The sequence below is a fragment of the Diorhabda carinulata genome, chromosome X, assembly GCF_026250575.1.
Source record: "Diorhabda carinulata isolate Delta chromosome X, icDioCari1.1, whole genome shotgun sequence".
Lineage (NCBI taxonomy): Eukaryota > Metazoa > Arthropoda > Insecta > Coleoptera > Chrysomelidae > Diorhabda > Diorhabda carinulata.
The window spans coordinates 30,218,628-30,235,813 of NC_079472.1; the positions used below are offsets into that span (position 1 = coordinate 30,218,628).

The 17,186-nt window shown below is 27.4% G+C and overlaps 4 protein-coding genes across 5 annotated transcripts; 2 read left to right on the top strand and 2 right to left on the bottom strand.

Annotated features, from left to right (window-relative positions):
* Nucleotides 1–1,485: 1,485 nt before the first annotated feature.
* LOC130900904 (kelch-like protein 30) lies at nucleotides 1,486–5,543 on the bottom strand. Of its 2 annotated transcripts, XM_057811846.1 has the most exons (6): nucleotides 5,005–5,543; nucleotides 4,238–4,949; nucleotides 2,903–2,980; nucleotides 2,455–2,697; nucleotides 2,115–2,396; nucleotides 1,486–2,060 (listed from the first exon to the last, which is right to left on the bottom strand). In XM_057811846.1, the coding sequence occupies exons 1-6, from the start codon at nucleotides 5,146–5,148 to the stop codon at nucleotides 1,732–1,734; spliced, it is 1,788 nt and encodes a 595-aa protein (XP_057667829.1). In that variant the 5' UTR covers nucleotides 5,149–5,543; the 3' UTR covers nucleotides 1,486–1,731. The 2 variants fall into 2 exon arrangements, with proteins under 2 accessions (XP_057667829.1, XP_057667830.1); XM_057811847.1 differs by lacking the exon at nucleotides 1,486–2,060 and having other exon boundaries at nucleotides 2,116–2,396; nucleotides 2,459–2,697; nucleotides 5,005–5,270.
* An 89-nt stretch (nucleotides 5,544–5,632) lies between these two features.
* Nucleotides 5,633–9,537, top strand: LOC130900906 (calaxin). Its single transcript, XM_057811849.1, has 5 exons — nucleotides 5,633–5,693; nucleotides 7,924–8,170; nucleotides 8,340–8,469; nucleotides 8,914–9,167; nucleotides 9,226–9,537. Exons 2-5 carry the CDS (start codon nucleotides 7,926–7,928, stop codon nucleotides 9,446–9,448), a joined length of 852 nt encoding a protein of 283 aa, XP_057667832.1. The 5' UTR covers nucleotides 5,633–5,693; nucleotides 7,924–7,925; the 3' UTR covers nucleotides 9,449–9,537.
* A 455-nt stretch (nucleotides 9,538–9,992) lies between these two features.
* Nucleotides 9,993–15,716, bottom strand: LOC130900905 (organic cation transporter protein-like). The gene is made up of 10 exons (XM_057811848.1): nucleotides 15,451–15,716; nucleotides 14,168–14,339; nucleotides 12,807–13,026; nucleotides 12,641–12,747; nucleotides 12,431–12,585; nucleotides 12,263–12,377; nucleotides 11,955–12,209; nucleotides 10,563–10,804; nucleotides 10,327–10,508; nucleotides 9,993–10,272 (listed from the first exon to the last, which is right to left on the bottom strand). The coding sequence occupies exons 2-10, from the start codon at nucleotides 14,329–14,331 to the stop codon at nucleotides 10,111–10,113; spliced, it is 1,602 nt and encodes a 533-aa protein (XP_057667831.1). The 5' UTR covers nucleotides 14,332–14,339; nucleotides 15,451–15,716; the 3' UTR covers nucleotides 9,993–10,110.
* A 302-nt stretch (nucleotides 15,717–16,018) lies between these two features.
* LOC130900907 (mediator of RNA polymerase II transcription subunit 22) lies at nucleotides 16,019–16,634 on the top strand. The gene is made up of 3 exons (XM_057811850.1): nucleotides 16,019–16,172; nucleotides 16,226–16,439; nucleotides 16,486–16,634. Exons 1-3 carry the CDS (start codon nucleotides 16,070–16,072, stop codon nucleotides 16,589–16,591), a joined length of 423 nt encoding a protein of 140 aa, XP_057667833.1. The 5' UTR covers nucleotides 16,019–16,069; the 3' UTR covers nucleotides 16,592–16,634.
* The last annotated feature ends 552 nt before the right edge of the window (nucleotides 16,635–17,186 follow it).

Here is a 17,186-nt window from a genome sequence, read left to right on the forward strand (position 1 = left end):
ATTATGGAGGGTACAAATGAGCAGAGCATTCTCTGTGCATTAGAAAGTATATATAAAATGAAGAGCTAAACTATGAAGAGAAGATAAAACGGAAGTAATAAAGATCAATAAAAAAATATTGCTATAACATACAAGTGGCTTAAAGAGAAATAATCATTGCCTTACTTGGATTTCGTATATATTGTCCACTTGTACAATCTTTCACTTAACAAATATTAATTACCACTTTATATCCACCAAAATTCACATAATTTTTCGTTTACTAACAAATACTATTTCGTTAAATCCTATTATTATTATTATTACCTTTACATTTACCCACCATAATTAACATGTTTGAAGTTTTCTTCTTTATTATAAATACGTCAAATTTCAAATCTATTTTGGACTGTTACCGTCTATAGTACACAGCTACACTAAATACGATAGAAATCTTTTATCACGTGACTTATGACTTACGAATCAGTAGAAAGAATCGTTATGACTAATATTCCAAAGATCGATCTTTTACGAATTTATAATTAGAAAAGAAATTTTTTTAATTGTATTTCGTTGTATCCGACTGAGTGGTGTAAGGAAAATCAGATCATTATGCATTCTTTTTTTAGCGGAATATATCGTTTTTACAGATATTTTCAGCGCGGTTGTCGCTCTTTCAAATATGTAATAGAATCATATGTTGACTTTAGCATAATTTTTTCCAGCAATTTTCTGAATGTAACTGTTGGTTAATGCTGTTATAAGTATAATCAGACACTTGATTGACGCAATTTTGAAAATTTTACAGAGATTTACAATTATACTAAATTATAAACACTTTTTACCGTTAATACGTAGTAAAATAATCTTCCCGTCTTACGACATCTTAGGTATTATCAAATGTCAAAAGTTTGGTCATTTTATTCGTACTTCCCGTTATAAAATTAGATAACAATTCAAATTTGTTATTAAAACAAATGATTTCAGCGATAAAACATATATTTAATCCAATAATTCCCTAAAAAAATATACAAAGCTCAGGTGGAATCCAGTTATTCACGTCGATTTAAAAAAACTATTACGTATGTCCCGTAGTTGGTCTTGTGAAAAAAACAATCAATATATTTCTATTGATAGAAAATGCTAGTATGTAAAAAATATGTGTTCGATAAATCATAGTTTGAATCAAGTGATTGTAGAGTTCCACTATCTATACTTTATATCTGATGTTTGTTACTGGTTAACGAATTACTTGTCCGAGGCCACAACGTACCTCGTATAGAAGAGTTTTGACATTGTTAAATGATATAAAGAATGTTTATTCATAAAATATTTATTCTAATGATTATATTGAATGAGTGAAACAATGAGATTTGACAAATAAATTGTTCATTCTAATTAGATAACAGTGCACCAGGGACAGACTTGAATAGTTTTTGAAATAAAATATGTATTGCTACGAGAATCGAGGAATTATGTCGGGAAAAATAAAACTACACGTAAAAATTAATCATATATAATAATTTATTTTTTTCGTAATGAATTGTTTTGATAGAAAATCAGTTTAAAGTAACAAAAAAATTGACTTTTCCGGTTTTTTATTGAAATTTTTTCGTCAATTTCTACGTGTTTGTTAGAACTGATTTTCTATTAAAATATACCTAAAATCATGTTGGTTTTCGAGAAAAAAAAACAAAGGAGAGTTTAATAAGTAAAAGGATAAAAAAATTATAGTAATTTATTTATGATATATCAAAAATTTTCGTTGACGAATTTACGAAATTCAACCAACTTATAATGACAGAAAGAGAATAATATTAAAGAGGAATCAATAGTGTATTCATCTTCATCAATTTTGATCACATCATTCGAAAAATCTTTAAAAATATAAGTAATTTCACTGGTTTCTAAATTATATTTTTCAAAAGTGAATTTATCATCAATGTGTTGTTTGTATAACGTGTAAACATTATTGGTACACACTGTACACACCATATTATCATAATTTATATTCGGAATACTTTTTATGGATGATATTAAAAATTCGTTATGAACAAATGCAAATTCCACTAGTTTTTTCCCTAAAAAGACACATTTTCACTTCGATTCATTTAAATTCAAATTATTAACTTTACCTTTTATATATAATCGATTCTTGTACGAAAATATCGAATAATCAAACTGAAGATCTAATAAATTATTTTCTATTCTAATCGGAACACGAGTCCAACCACCAGAATCGTTTAAATAATAACCACAAACTTCATTAATGTTGAATAAAAAAAAGTTTCCCATGAAATCGCAACATTTCATTTGCCTAATAAACACCGGAAAATCTATTACGCCGCTACGCCAATTCGTAAGAAAATCGTAATATAACACGTTTTCCAAACATTTTCTAAACATACCTGTTCCACCTATTAACACACAAAATCAAATATTTCACAAACTACTGTTTTTATTTATGAAACTAACCTACGATGTACAATTTAGATCCTACTATACACGTCTGAAAATGCCTTCTAGTTATACACCTTTCCTTTCGATGCCATTTGTCTTTTAGTGAATTATAACACCAAAAATTCTTATTCCAATCACCTTTACCGAGTATATATTCTCCTCCGAACGTAAATATACATTCCCTATAACTTATTATCTGAAAACCTACCAATTTTTCAGTAATAGTGACTAGCTTATTAAAACTATCCGATGTATGATCTAAAATAAATTGTTTGTAATAAAAAAGTTGGGTTAGTTTTTTTTCTTATTTCAAGTTTGACATTTTATGAAATTGGAATTCCCTAAGGAAATCTATGCAACTTACATTATATATCTGTTATGTAAGTTGTACAAATAATAAAAATAGAGGTGGGACAAAATAACTGAATATCCTTCGCGGATATTCCTTCTATTTTAGACTTACCATAATATAAAATGTGAGACGTACTATTATATTGAGTTGTATTTAATTTTTCATATACTCGTTTTCTTCGAAATTGATCTAAAATATTTGATTTAACAATTTTTTTGCTATAATTTTAATAATAGAGTATGGGGGCCAAAGTTGGGATTTGATTAATCACATCAGATAAATATAAATAAAAAACTAATTACTTGTTTTAAAGTATCAATTTTCACAATTTGGCGATTTGAGAATAGTAAAAGAGACAGGGAGGGTCACAAATTTGTTCAAAATACACTACATTGATCTTGTATAGTGATTTTTTTAAGGAAATGATGCAAGAAAAATATAAAATATGTCAATTTCCACAAGCCGTATCGACTAAAAACGAAGTTTCATTCGATTTTTGAAATGAAAACTAGTAATTCTGTATCCTACCAAGTTGAAATCATAATAAAAAAATGCTAATTCTTCTTTTCGTCAGTTTACATCAAGGGTCAGTTCCTAATTCACATTTATAAATAAAAATGTGATCTACAATTATTTTTTTACTTTTTTCTTACCGTACGTCTTTACCCTCTTTAGCTAAGCCCTCATCCCCTAAAAATAAACTTCTCAAAATAGAACTTATCATTTCATACACAGAACCAGTTCAAAATGACAAAATCTAATTATTGGTTATTTCAGACATTTAAGACTTTGATAAATGGATTCGAGGACCTCGAAAACGATAAACTAACATGTTTTTATGATTCTAAACCGAGGATAAACGAAACTATAGTCTATTTTTGTTATCAACAACCAGTAAATCTTGATACAATAAAATATTTTAATAAAACTTTTTTTTCCACTTTTTAAATTTTGTACATGCCTCCTTACAGATATGAATAAAAATCATTTTATTATTTTTAAATTTTAAAATCCAATTGGTATTCATGAAAGTCCAATTTCAATATAATCCTCGGGCCCCCGTACTAATACAATATAGAAATAGATTAGAGAAATGTGACATCATAAAACAAGATGGTTACACTGCTTAGTAACACAATAGTTTTCGTTAATGTTTTTGATTGTCGATTTTAATGAAAAATAGTCTTTTTAAAATGAGAGGTATAAAGAAACATGTGATTAAAAATTATCAGTAACATTTAAATAATGAAAATTCCAGACATATTAATAGTGCAAAAAATTGCTGATGATGTCACACTTTCTAGTCTCTTATTAAACATTATAAAAAAGAAGAAGTAAGTATAGAGTTGGGACCTAATAAAACTCTTTAAATATAATGAAATTATTAATTAAAAACATGGTTTAATATGAATTATAGTAATTAATGATTATAAAATAAATACTTACCATAATAAATAACTTGTTCACTATCATTTTGGGGCCCCTTTTCGATGGGATAATTTTTTAAATTCACTAGTAAACAAGGAAAACTATTTTCTTCCCTACTATTAGTTTCAGTTAACAGAACTGCAGTTTTTATGCAATTTTCTTTGAAATTTCCAATTTGTCTTTTATATACAATATTGTAACAACACTTTATTATATCACAGATTTCAGTTTTTAAGATTTCGGGAGAAGTGATAATTTCATGAAAATGGTGTTCAGATAAAGTTCTGAAATCCACACAACTGAGTAACTTCAATAAATCCGATTGCTTGTATTGGTTATTATTTTGGTACCACCATTTCATTACAGTTTCAAAAACGCTAAATTCATTATCGGTTTTTAATTTCGTGTCACTTAAATACATTTTCAACTGTAATAAATTGAGTTGTAATATACTGTCACTGTCTTTTATTTTCGCGAACTGCATTAAAGATGTGTAATAAGCTTTTTGCCACATTGGTTTCAAATCTAAAAGTTCGGTCATTATCCATATTTTTAAACTATATTCTGGACAGAAAATTTCTTCTATTTTTTCCAAACACTTTTTTTTTATTTCGCAAAATTGTAGCACACACGCGGCGTACAACAACATTAAAACCTCCTCTTCTTCAATATCATATTTATTATCATGTATTAGCGTTAAAATTAAATTCATAGTTTGCAAGTCGATTTCCTATAAAATAAAATTGTATGTCGACGAGTCTAATTAAGTATATTTATATTTTTACTTCAATTTTGATTCTCCTCTTGGTTTTTTCTATAAAATCACCTTCTAACATTGCTAAGAAGTAATCACTATTTTCAATCAAGTCTCGTTTTCTACACTTAACCTCAGTATTTTCTATAACTAAAACTACTTCTTCCAATTCCATTATGAACAGTATAAAAGTTCAAATAAACAAATATTAATACGACATTAAAGCCTATTTCTAACTAATAATAAGACAGCTGGTATTGAAGGGTTATGTTTCATTAGTTATTCTTCTTTTTTACTACAACTTTAGATCTTGTAGGATAAATAAAAATATCTTACGGTGTTTAAATGACATATGATGGTTGTCTTATAACTTATAAGAAGAATATTATGTAATCGTGTAGAAAAACTTGTAAACAAACTTAAATCATGATTATAAGAAATTAAAGTATATGTATATAATTTATGTTGATTTTTTTAATAACAAAATGTTTTTGTTTAAACAAACAAATTTGTATTAAATAATCTTCTAGAAGTAGACTACTTTTACATACGAAAAGTCAATAATAATTTGTCGCGACCCAGAAATTATTGACCAAACTTGTAATTCTAGTTAAAACTCCGTATAGTAGCCATAGTGACATTTCATTTACTAAATTATTGTTCTACATATCATTCTGAGTGTAGGGGATATTTTAGGGGTGTGTGATATACCTGGAAAAGGTAACTTATTCATTTTTTTTTACATTTTTCTATCGATGTTCTGCTAGTTACCTATTTATTGACAAATGTATACACGCGTGATCGCGTGATAAACCCGAAAGACTTTTTCGTATTTATCATCTTTTTCGCATTTTTCTTCCGAGTGACACAATAAATATGGTATTTGCATGTTATTTTATATTTGAAAAAATTTCTAGTGTTTATATATCACTTTCAGACATGCATTTCATATGACTACGCTAAAACAATGTTGAAATCATGGATATAGTAGTTCTTCTTCGTTTTTAACTTGCTGTGTAAATAAATATTAAATAATGTTATTAATATTTTTACCGTCTATATAGAAAGGGGCTAAGTAACTTCAGTAGAATTAGATTTAGTTGAAGCTTGAAATTATTTCACACCTTCCGGTAGAGCAGCATATAAAGAACTTATGTTGTTATGTTATTCTGAACTACTTCAATCAAAGTTATATACATTTATTAGTTTATAATCTTAAATATCTTGACAAGGAATAGGTAGACTATATTCCTTGCATCATTTAATTCAACTTAAGTGTAAATTACAACGTCTATACTTCTCTACGCATTCAAATTTATCTATGAAATAAATAGTATTCTTCTTTTAGAAAGTAGTAATGAAATAAAACCATATATTACTGGAACATAGATAAATTTTGAAGTATTGTTCATGTGGCTTTTTTAATTAATGAATGATATACGATAATAGGGATGTTTTTATATAGAATATTCGAAATATAAAATAGTTTTTCATGGTTTGTAACATTTACTGGGTTAATAAAACAATATTAAAATTTTTATTACTAATTTATTTGAAAATACCACATATTACGTATATAATTTGAATGAAGCGAATTTGGCGTTATTTTTTCTCAAATTAAGAAATAAAATATATAAGTGTATCTTGTTGTTCATTTATAAAACCGCAATTTGTTTATCAAATATCAATTGCAACTTTTGATATATACTAAACCCTGTGAAACCTCTATCGAAATCATGTTTGTCTATGACTTGAGTAATTCTTCTTTTTTAGTAATTTGTTGAGTCTCACAGCATAGGTACTTTTATTTTAAAAACCTCTATTTCAGTGTCATTTTAGCTTTAGAAATATACTCATATTTGTATAATCTCTTCAACATTATATTTGTTAATGACTTGAAAACACTTTCTTCTTTCTAAAAACTTTGAAGATATACATAAATATATACATAACATAAAGGAAAAGAGAATAAAAGACATTTATGCTTACTTTAGACTTTTATTTCATATGAATTGAATGAAAATTATCTACAATAAATAGTACAATTTAAACTTATCGAATATACATTACTTACTAAACATTGTGAAACCTCTAATGTCACCCTATTTGTCAATTACTTAAATAATTATTCTTCTTTCTCAAAGCCTCCGTGATACTTAGAGCATCATAAATGAAGATTCAATAAAAGACATACAAATTAAAAGCTATCATCTTATTACGTTATGTTGAAAATTGACATTAATTGAATATCAATTGCAATAAAATTATTTATAATAGTGCTATGTTAGCTTGTGAAACCTCTAATACCTAATATTTATCTATGACTTAACTAATTTTCTTTTTTTTCAAAGCTTTAACGATACTCAATCATGGACAAAGGAACAAAAATAAACGTTAATTATTCGATTGATTGACGAGACAAATAATCAATACATTATTATCTTGTATAGTTGCATAAATTCAAGGTTTTACTTCATATTTTACAAATATCGATTTCTCAGTGTAGTTTCAAATGTCGGATCGATTTGATGTTATAGTCGAAAATCTAATCAAGTTTCTAATTATTTGAGATAAGTTTTCAATGATTATCACCATTTCCACGCAACAAAATAATTTCAACTTCACCTTAAATAGACGTTGGAAATATGCTTGACACGAACTGAATCAATTTTAAAACTTTAATTCGCTAAATTGTTTTCATACACCCCTTTGCGCTACGAAAATCCATTAAAAGAAATAAATTTCGTCATTTTTAATATTCCTGGAATTAATTAAAAACGAATTTCATAGTTTTTTTCCTTTAAAAACTGTACAGTAGGTTATTGACCTTCGTATAACAATGAAAATTCACATTCATTTATCTTGTCATACTTAAAAACCCCACAACAAAAAAGAATCGAATCGATTGTAAAAGTGGAAACTATTGTTCAATAGCAGGTGATAATTCCAGGTATGTCTAATAAACAAGCACAACAATTTCCCGCGCCTGGTAAGAAGCTGAGCATGCGCGGGGGCGTTTTCGCAATAAAGGGTGTTTCATTCTTCTTAGCAGCTGCTAAAACTCCCAAAACTTCCAATCAACCCAGTCGTAGTTCTGACGGAAAGGGCAGAGGGCGCAAAAAAATGAACGATAAGGATATTTGTAAATGTTCCGCCAAAGTTATGGAGGCGACCAAAAGAGATACTTTGTTAAACAGGTAAAAATAAATAATTACTTTTTTATATAGGGATGATTATTATATGTGTATAATATACAGAGTGAACTATACGTAACGTCTTTAAACACAGGATGTTGTTACTAAGAACAATAACGATTGCTTATTTAATTATACTATGATTCAAGAAAAAATATTTTTTCTCTTCAAGGAAAGAAATCGACGCGCTTTACAGAATTTACAAAAAATTGATTGCATTCAACAAAATCACTCCACAAGGGGCAATTTCTCAAAATGTAAATGCTGCTGCTATCATCGGAAAACCGCCTACAGCAACAGAGGTGATTATATTTTTTAATAATTAATCAATTTCCAAAGCAAAATGTACATTTTGAAAATCTGACAACAACGCAGCTGGTGAACTGAGAATCATAGAGATATCACATATGGAGAACGCATGTTTATAGTTGTAAATGATTAATAATATTTAGGTATTTCTATCTCTTTCTATCTTTCGTTGCGATACAACTATCACCTCTCTCTTTTTGATAAGCTGACACTCCCACTTGCAAACTTGCGTTTATAGTATGCCTACTCTACCCGTAATAACTCTATGAATAAGATTTATTTTAAAAAAGAAGACGAATAGAATTTACTCTTAAATGACGAATATTATTCCTTAAATAACAAGTAAGAACGCGACGTTGCCGCATTTCTTACGAAAAAAATCATAGCACTGGGAAATTAGCTGTTAAAATGAATATATGAAAATACGAAAATTTCAGGGCATTGATCGAACAGTTTTCAGAGAAGTTATGCACAATACATTTGATATAGTAACAGAGTATATGTTGATGGATAGAATTTTTTGCGTTTGGGATAAACAAAATTATGGACTCATAACAGTTGAAAACTGGTTTAAAGGACTATCGTTATTTCTAAAAGGAAATATACAAGATCAAATTAATTATTGTTTCGCTGTTTACGATCTAAACAGTGACGGATTCATAACCAAAGACGAAATGTTCCAGTTACTAAGGTGTGAATCCAAATAATTTCACTTTTGTTGACAAATTTTTTTGATGATTAATTTTTAGAAATTGCTTGATTAAGCATCCTCAAGAAGAAGATCCTGACGAAAGTGTGAAGGATTTGGTTGACATCGTTATGAGGAAAATAGATAAGGATAAAGATGGGAAAGTTTGTTTAGAAGATTTTAGAGTAACCGTTCGAGAGGAACCTTTACTTTTAGAAGCGTTTGGTAGATGTTTACCTTCGGAAGAATCTAAAATGACTTTTTTAACAACACTTAAAACATAAATAGTTGTAAGTACTCACTTTCAAATAAATGTTATAAAATTATGTATTTATTCACTTCACTACTCAACAGGAATTAAATTAACTTTTGACATAATCATGACTTATAATAGAAATAAATCTTCTTTTTTTATTTCTTTAGTCTGTATTCAGCATATTTGTCAGTAACTTGTTCAAAGAACTGAAGATTGAATATTGTTTTTCTGTATTTGTAGGTTAGATACAACTTCTTTTTGTTAATTTCTAATAACGTGTTAAATAAAAATTGTAATTATTTCACGTGTTACATAGACAAATATTCTTTGACTGAATGTTTCATTATATTAATTACCATTTTTAATACAAAGTTACTGATTAATGGAAACCAATATTTGTTTTATTTAAGACGTCAAATAAGCTATTCAGAAATAGAGATAAAAGTTATTTGTATATTTATTCATGAGCGTTATAAAGAAAATAAACCATATGACGTAATAAATAGATTGAAGAAAATTAATTTGATATACCAGGTGGACCGAAATGTGTATAGACATCGAAAAAAAACAAAGTTATTAAAACCCTTTAATAAATGTAATAAATAACAAAAAAATATAAATAATATAAATTTCGACGTAAATAAACACCACTGGATGTCATAATACTTCTCACAATTTGTACCACGTTTGTCAATCTTCAATTCTTCTTTTTAATTTCAATATTTTTTCGGCCTGTTCTACAGTATCAGGTAGCTTAATATTTGACGTTTCCGGAAAGGTGAGGGTTAAAAGAGCAGCCAACCAAGCCGTGACAGTGAATATAATGAAAGGCAACGGTTTCCAAATTTGCGCCTGAAAACGTACTAAATAAAAATTAAAATATTGAAAGAAATATTCAAAATTTACCAAAAGAGGCGTCTGTGGTGAAACCATAGACCCAATTCTCCCCAACGTCGAACAAGTACCCATGAAAGTATGTCTCAAATTTGTCGGAAACATTTCGCTAGTGTGAACATATAAAATCGTAAACGCGCAGGTCACGCCATATTTACCTAATAAATATATCGCCAAACTACCAGCTCGAGAATCTGTAATCGATTAATCGATTTTATTATAATCGATACGATATAACAAATACCGACCTTCGGGAATGATTAGATAACCAGCGGTTGCTACACCGGTGATTAAATAAGATCCGCATAAAGATTTTTTTCTTCCGAAGATATCCAATATGTAACGACAAGATATATAAGCGGGTATTTCGATTAGAGCCGTTAACATGAAATCTAGATAACTATTACCGTGTACTAGTGTCACAGAATTCAATGTTAAGCCGTAAAATTGGAACGCACATACGATCCAACAAAACGAACATATTATTAACCTGAAAAAACAATGTAGGTCGTAAATACATTATCAATAGAATGGGTTGTGTTACCAAAAGAATGAGATTAAATGAATGTTCAACTATTACGTAGATCGTAAATTGAATCATAGAATTAATGAATAGAATGGATTGAGTGATCAAAAGAATGTTAAGCAATAACGTAGGTCGTAAGTTAGTCATATATCATAAATAGAATGATTAAAACAATTGAATTAGATGAATGCTGAACTGACGTTATTCTGATTATATTATTTTAATAATGTTAGTGATTGGTAGCGTAGCCACTTCCTTTTTATGAAATGTATGTTAAAAATTTTTAAAAACTTTTGTTAAAAGTTGGGCATATGATACTGAATTAAGAAAAAACTGTTCACAAATCGAATAATTTCTAATTTCATTTACGAGATCGTTTTTTTTACTTTTTTTATTATATTAGACGTAGACTAGAGACAAAAAGTGGCTAGCACACAACTAGCACTTGTTAATTATTTATTTTTATATCTCAACCAGTGTTGCCATATAAACTTTTAGAAATTCTTTAGACTTTTATCGAAAAACCTGTACATAGTTATTCAGTTTAAATTATCAATAAAGTACATTATACGACACTCAAAGCTTTATACAAAGTGTCTCAAAAAAAAGGTACACATTTAAAAACAATTTTAAGAAAAAAATATTGAAAAAATGTTATATGTTATATACTGAAATATATTGCTTGGGAATTTATTTCTTGAAAATAACACCTTGTATAAGAGAATAATTCAGTTGCATGAGAAACTTGTAGACTATTCATTATTAATCAATTTAATAATCATTAACTAAAAAGATGAAGTTAATAATATATTAGGAAACTGTATAATCGATAACAATTCCCTGTTTTTACGTAAAGTTACGTAAAGCCACCAACACTGTTATCAACCGAATTAAATTGTATCCATAACAGTTCAAGTATGCGCGGGTGCGATGCGTATGAAACACGACGTTGCCGTTGTCTGAAATTATTACTTAGTAGTAAGTAATTAATATGGTATATATACTTCATGAAAATGATTAATTATTTATTATATAATAATTTCTTTAAAAGAATGTGACAATGACATTGTTTAATAGTATATATGAATGAATAATACGTTATTAGAGATAATACCTTACGCATAGTATTCTAGATTTTAAGGCATTGAGAATTTCGTTTTTTTTAGTAGTTTCACTGGCATCTATGTAACTCAATTTTTCAAGAACTTCTTCTGGCAAATGTTTCCCGTTCCATTTGGCGGCTTTTCTTAATATACTTTTGGCTTCTTCTGTTCGTCCTTTGGATAACAACCAACGTACTGATTCTGGTACTATCCAAATATAGGATATCAACAAAAATATCGGAGTATACAGAATATATATAATTTTTCTATAACAAAATATAAAACAACAACTCCGGAAAGGTGATAAGTCATAACTTACTTCCAAGATTGGACACTCCAAGCAGCCGAAGCCGTGAACATTTCTCCAACGGCATAAGTTGAACTAGATATAATCCCTGTGATAACTCGCTTTTTAGGACCCACCAATTCGACCCCTTCAACGAATAATTATAAAAAAACGATCTAATTTTGACGACATTATACGCACCTAACACGAAACCACAGATATAAGTTCCTGCACTAAAAGCGGCGTCTAAAAATTCAAATAATAAAAACAATTCGTAAGTTGGCATGAATGTTCTTGAAAGACCGAAAACTGCACAAAGTAACATACCCCACACCAAAAGGAATTTCCGTCCATATCTAAAAATGTCAAAAAAAATGGCAACGTTGTACCGTTTTTTAAATAAATACCAACCTATCAGAAATAAATCCACCGATAAACAATCCAACGAACTGTCCGATATTATTGACAGTACCTACCATAGATAATTTCCAAAGGTTTTCTTCGCATTGTAAATTATACTGTAAATAACGAATTCTTAATAAAAATAACAGTTTTAAAATTATTATTTCCCACCCACCTCGTGTAGGATACTATATTCTGTGGTTTCATAAATAAACGAAGAGCAATTTATTTGTCGATTACGATCGAAAGTATCAGGAGTGCAGGAATCGAATCGATCGTTTGTGTTGAAAAATTTTTTACATTTTTCCGGGTATTTACCATTATAAGGTACTGCAACGGATAACCACGTTGGTTCAAATACTGTAGAATTCAAATCACATTCTGGAATAGCACATCTATAACAATTAGAAATTATATAACAGTTTTTCCATAACAGTTTAACTATTTCGTATCATCGCTAATATTAAATGTCATCGTATTTTTATAACGTTGGTGGAATAGGCTACTATAAATGAAATAATAATTTCAAAAGATTTCAGATTTGTTAAAATAAATGTTGTATTAATATTTTTGAGTGTTATTTATAGACGTGTATATGATATTTCAAGTACAAATCACTTATTTTATAAAAATTTTACTCCGATAATTTAAAAACAAGTTATTTTTTATTTTAGTTACGTTTTACAAGATGACCGCGCTTATACACACATTTCTAAATTAAAATTTTATGTATATTTCATTTAACCATTCAATACGATTTCAAAATATATTTCTTATTATATTGAAAGTAGTTAAAGTTTATCATAATTTTTTTTCTAAAATAGTTATTCTTTTCTTCATACGAAAAATACCCCTATCTCTCCCAATAAAATTACCACAGACTTTCTTTATCTATAGATAGCGCCAATTTGGACGTAAAAAATAAAATTGTAATGAATTATCTCAATATAGTTAGTCTGTGATGTTTATCTGTTATTAAAAAATATTATTCTAGCAGTTTTCTTTACTACAACAGGCTTTAGGTTTTTAATTAAAAGTAGAGGTGGCGCGACTAATTCAGTAATAAAAAATAAATTTAAGATTTTTAATTAGAGGAAAATTGTCGTATACAGGATGATTAAAAATTATCAATAGTTATTTACATTCTATTTAAATATGAAATATATTATTTGTTATACAGTGAAGGTCGAAAGAATATATAATAGTAAATACGTAAATATGATTACGAAACTATGTTTTTTCTCAATTAACTTATTTTATAAGGAACTTAATACATGTTTCTACTAATTTTACAACGGGATAATGGAAGTAGGTCATTTGTAGAACTACAATAGCAAATTCTAAATAAGATAATCACATAAACACTGGAACAATTGTTTAGTTATTATTTTGTTAGTCATGTTAATAACAAAAATAACTGAATTATTTAAATTTGACGCGTAATTTTCCGTTTTTAAATAGTAAATTTGGTATTTCTCAGTCAAATTTAATTTTAAATACTATTTAATTCCTTATTTCGTAAACAACTATTATTACCTGTAATTAACGTTTAACGCTGTAAAAACGAATGCATTGTGTACGGCAGAATGCAACATTACAGCAACATTCACCACGGCAAAAACGACAATTTGATATTTTCCAAAATCACCTGTTTTCATTAACACGTCATCGAGAGTATGGTCTTTAGAAAGTTCCGCCATCTTCTTTTCTACAGTTGAATTATTTCAGAAACAAAAATAATATTTAAAATACAAACTTAGATCGTAAATTATCATGAAAAACATGCATAATTAATTTTTTTTTTCGAATACATCATCTTAATTCACACTGTATAATAATTTTCAGTTTCATTATATCAAAATAAATCATTTTCGAAGCTTACAACAACGTTTTATTAAACAAGTTATTGCCCTTAATCTAAATTGTTTTATTTTTCATGACCTTGACATCGATATCGATAAGGCGAAAATAAAGACTGCCTTAGACAACTTTGAATGCAAAAAAAATGAAGAAATAATATTTGTAAATTATGTAAATAAAATAACATTTAGTATAAACTCAATAACATTGTTTTTATTCGTAATCAGCAATGTCAGCATTACCTTTTTAGTAAGTGATATTTTAGTATTATTAGATTTGGCAACGAAGTACTTTACCTTATTTTACAGATAACGTATATCTTAGGCATTTTTTCATGAGCGTACAGTGGGGTAATTTGTTTGTTTTATTTAAAAAAAAATATGCAAACTGATCAGAAATATAGCAGTTAATAAATAAATACAGTATTGTGCATCCAGATTATTAAAAATCAAATTTGATTGAATTGATACAAATAATTCATTATAAACTAATTTGTCTTAAACGCTGTTGCCGTACATAAATCGTGTACAATAAAAAAAAGCATGTGTTTTTCAATACTTCTTTTCACTTCTTACATAATACTAGTATTTATTTTTGTTAATTTCGAGTTATAATTATGTGATTTTCATTTTAAAACTGGTAATACGTTAAATTATATAACAGATTTTAAAATAACTAGGAAATATGCTGTATAATTTTTTACGAATATGAGTTTTTAAAATGATCCCTTACTATAATATTTACACGCAGCCACTGGACTTCACTTTCCTCGTATCTCTCCATAAATAATTAACTAATTCTTGATATTTATTTTAATAAACAACTTTAAACTGTATATATATGAAAAATAATCCCTCAATAAACAAATTACCCACTATGATAAAATACGTTTGACAGCGGAAAAGTTAAGTTTTCAAAAGCATTTACATTTTCTAAAATAAAATAAAACTTATACATACTTATAAACCAAACAAATATAGTATTTTCAAACTTTTGTAACACTAAATTCAAATCTTGTTCATTAATTTCGTTTAATTTATTTTATTTCGTAAAACACAATTATAGGCATTCCACTTTTTTATACTTCCCGCTACACATTTGTCGATGCACTGGTTCAACTATCACGAAAAGAATTTAAGTGTGTCTTTTATATGCTAGTAAGGTAGGTACTTAGTTATTTCAACAACAGGACACATTATCTGTCGTTTATGTTAAGTGAATAAACATTTTTTAACAGTCATATACATAGTATCTTTTCTATTTAAAGTCATGTTTGCATGTATTTAAAAATGGTATTTTCAATGATAAATGTGTAATGAATACAAGGTTAACAAATATAAATTTGTTTCCGGTATATTTGTATTAAAGATAAGTTCATATAATATACCTTCATAATTCAAAAATTTATTATAAAAAAGGAAATACTTTATCTAAATAGTTTAAATATTAATATAGTAGCTCAAATTGAAATTGTAAAAGGTCAATATACAAATAAAAAAGAAGAAGAATACAAATCCATATACATAACCATTTATATTTTTGTTTTTGTTTAAACGATTTATATATTCAATATTAATAATGTCTATTTCTAGATCGCTTCCTCAAAGTAAAGAAGCATTATTAAAATCTTATAGAACGCGTTTAAAAGACGACGTAAAGAGTATGTTAGAAAATTTTGAAGGTAAATAAAAACAAGTAAACAATGAAGTGAATCTAGTTTTTCATTTATTATAGAAATCGTAAAACTATCGAAAGGTGAACACGATACACAATTATCAAGAATGACTCAATGTGAACAAGATACATACGAAATGCACGTTAGAGCCGCTAATATAGTTAGAGCTGGCGAATCTTTGATGAAATTGGTGTCTGACATCAAACAATATCTTATTTTAAACGACTTTCCTTCAGTTAACGAAGCTATAACACACAATTCCAAAGTATTCAGGTACGTATTTCAGTAAAAATATTTCGTTTTTGATTAAAATTTTTAGGTCGAAACAAGCGGAATGCGATCAGAAATTGATGTCTTTACGTGACGATATGGCCGCTGATCTTTACGATCTCGAAGAGGAATATTACAGCAGTATCAATAAATAATCCTTTTATATATTTTCTGATGTTAATAAAAGTTTTTTTTATATTAATTGTTTCATTTTGAAAATACTCACCTTGTTCAATGAGATTCTAATAACGAAGTTTGTGATTGGAAATTTACGTGGAATTTTGATTGGTTTTAATAATGGGAAGGGTAATGTATCAATTAAAAAAAATCAATAAAAAATTGGTTTTTAAAGCTTTTAATTTCAGTTTTTTCTACATGATTTTGTATTAATCGCTATTTTGGTTTAAGTAAATTTGTTTCAATTTGAATACAATAACGTTTTTACTTGTTATCTTAATAGCAAAAATTCAGTATAACAAAGCTTCCTTTTCAATTTTTGCGGCAATGATGAATTAATTGAATAAATTCGTAAAATACGAAAATTCAACATAAAAATAATATTTAATCAGTCATTTATCTTAATTTCATTATATAACAAACATCTAAATCATTTTAACATCCCTAAATATGTATTTTCAAATAGATTTTGTAATCTAATCTTCTATTTGATGTTTTTTACAAGAATATATTGATTTTTAATTCTAAAACTATAGATATAAACTATAAAATTATAATGAAACAATTATTTAA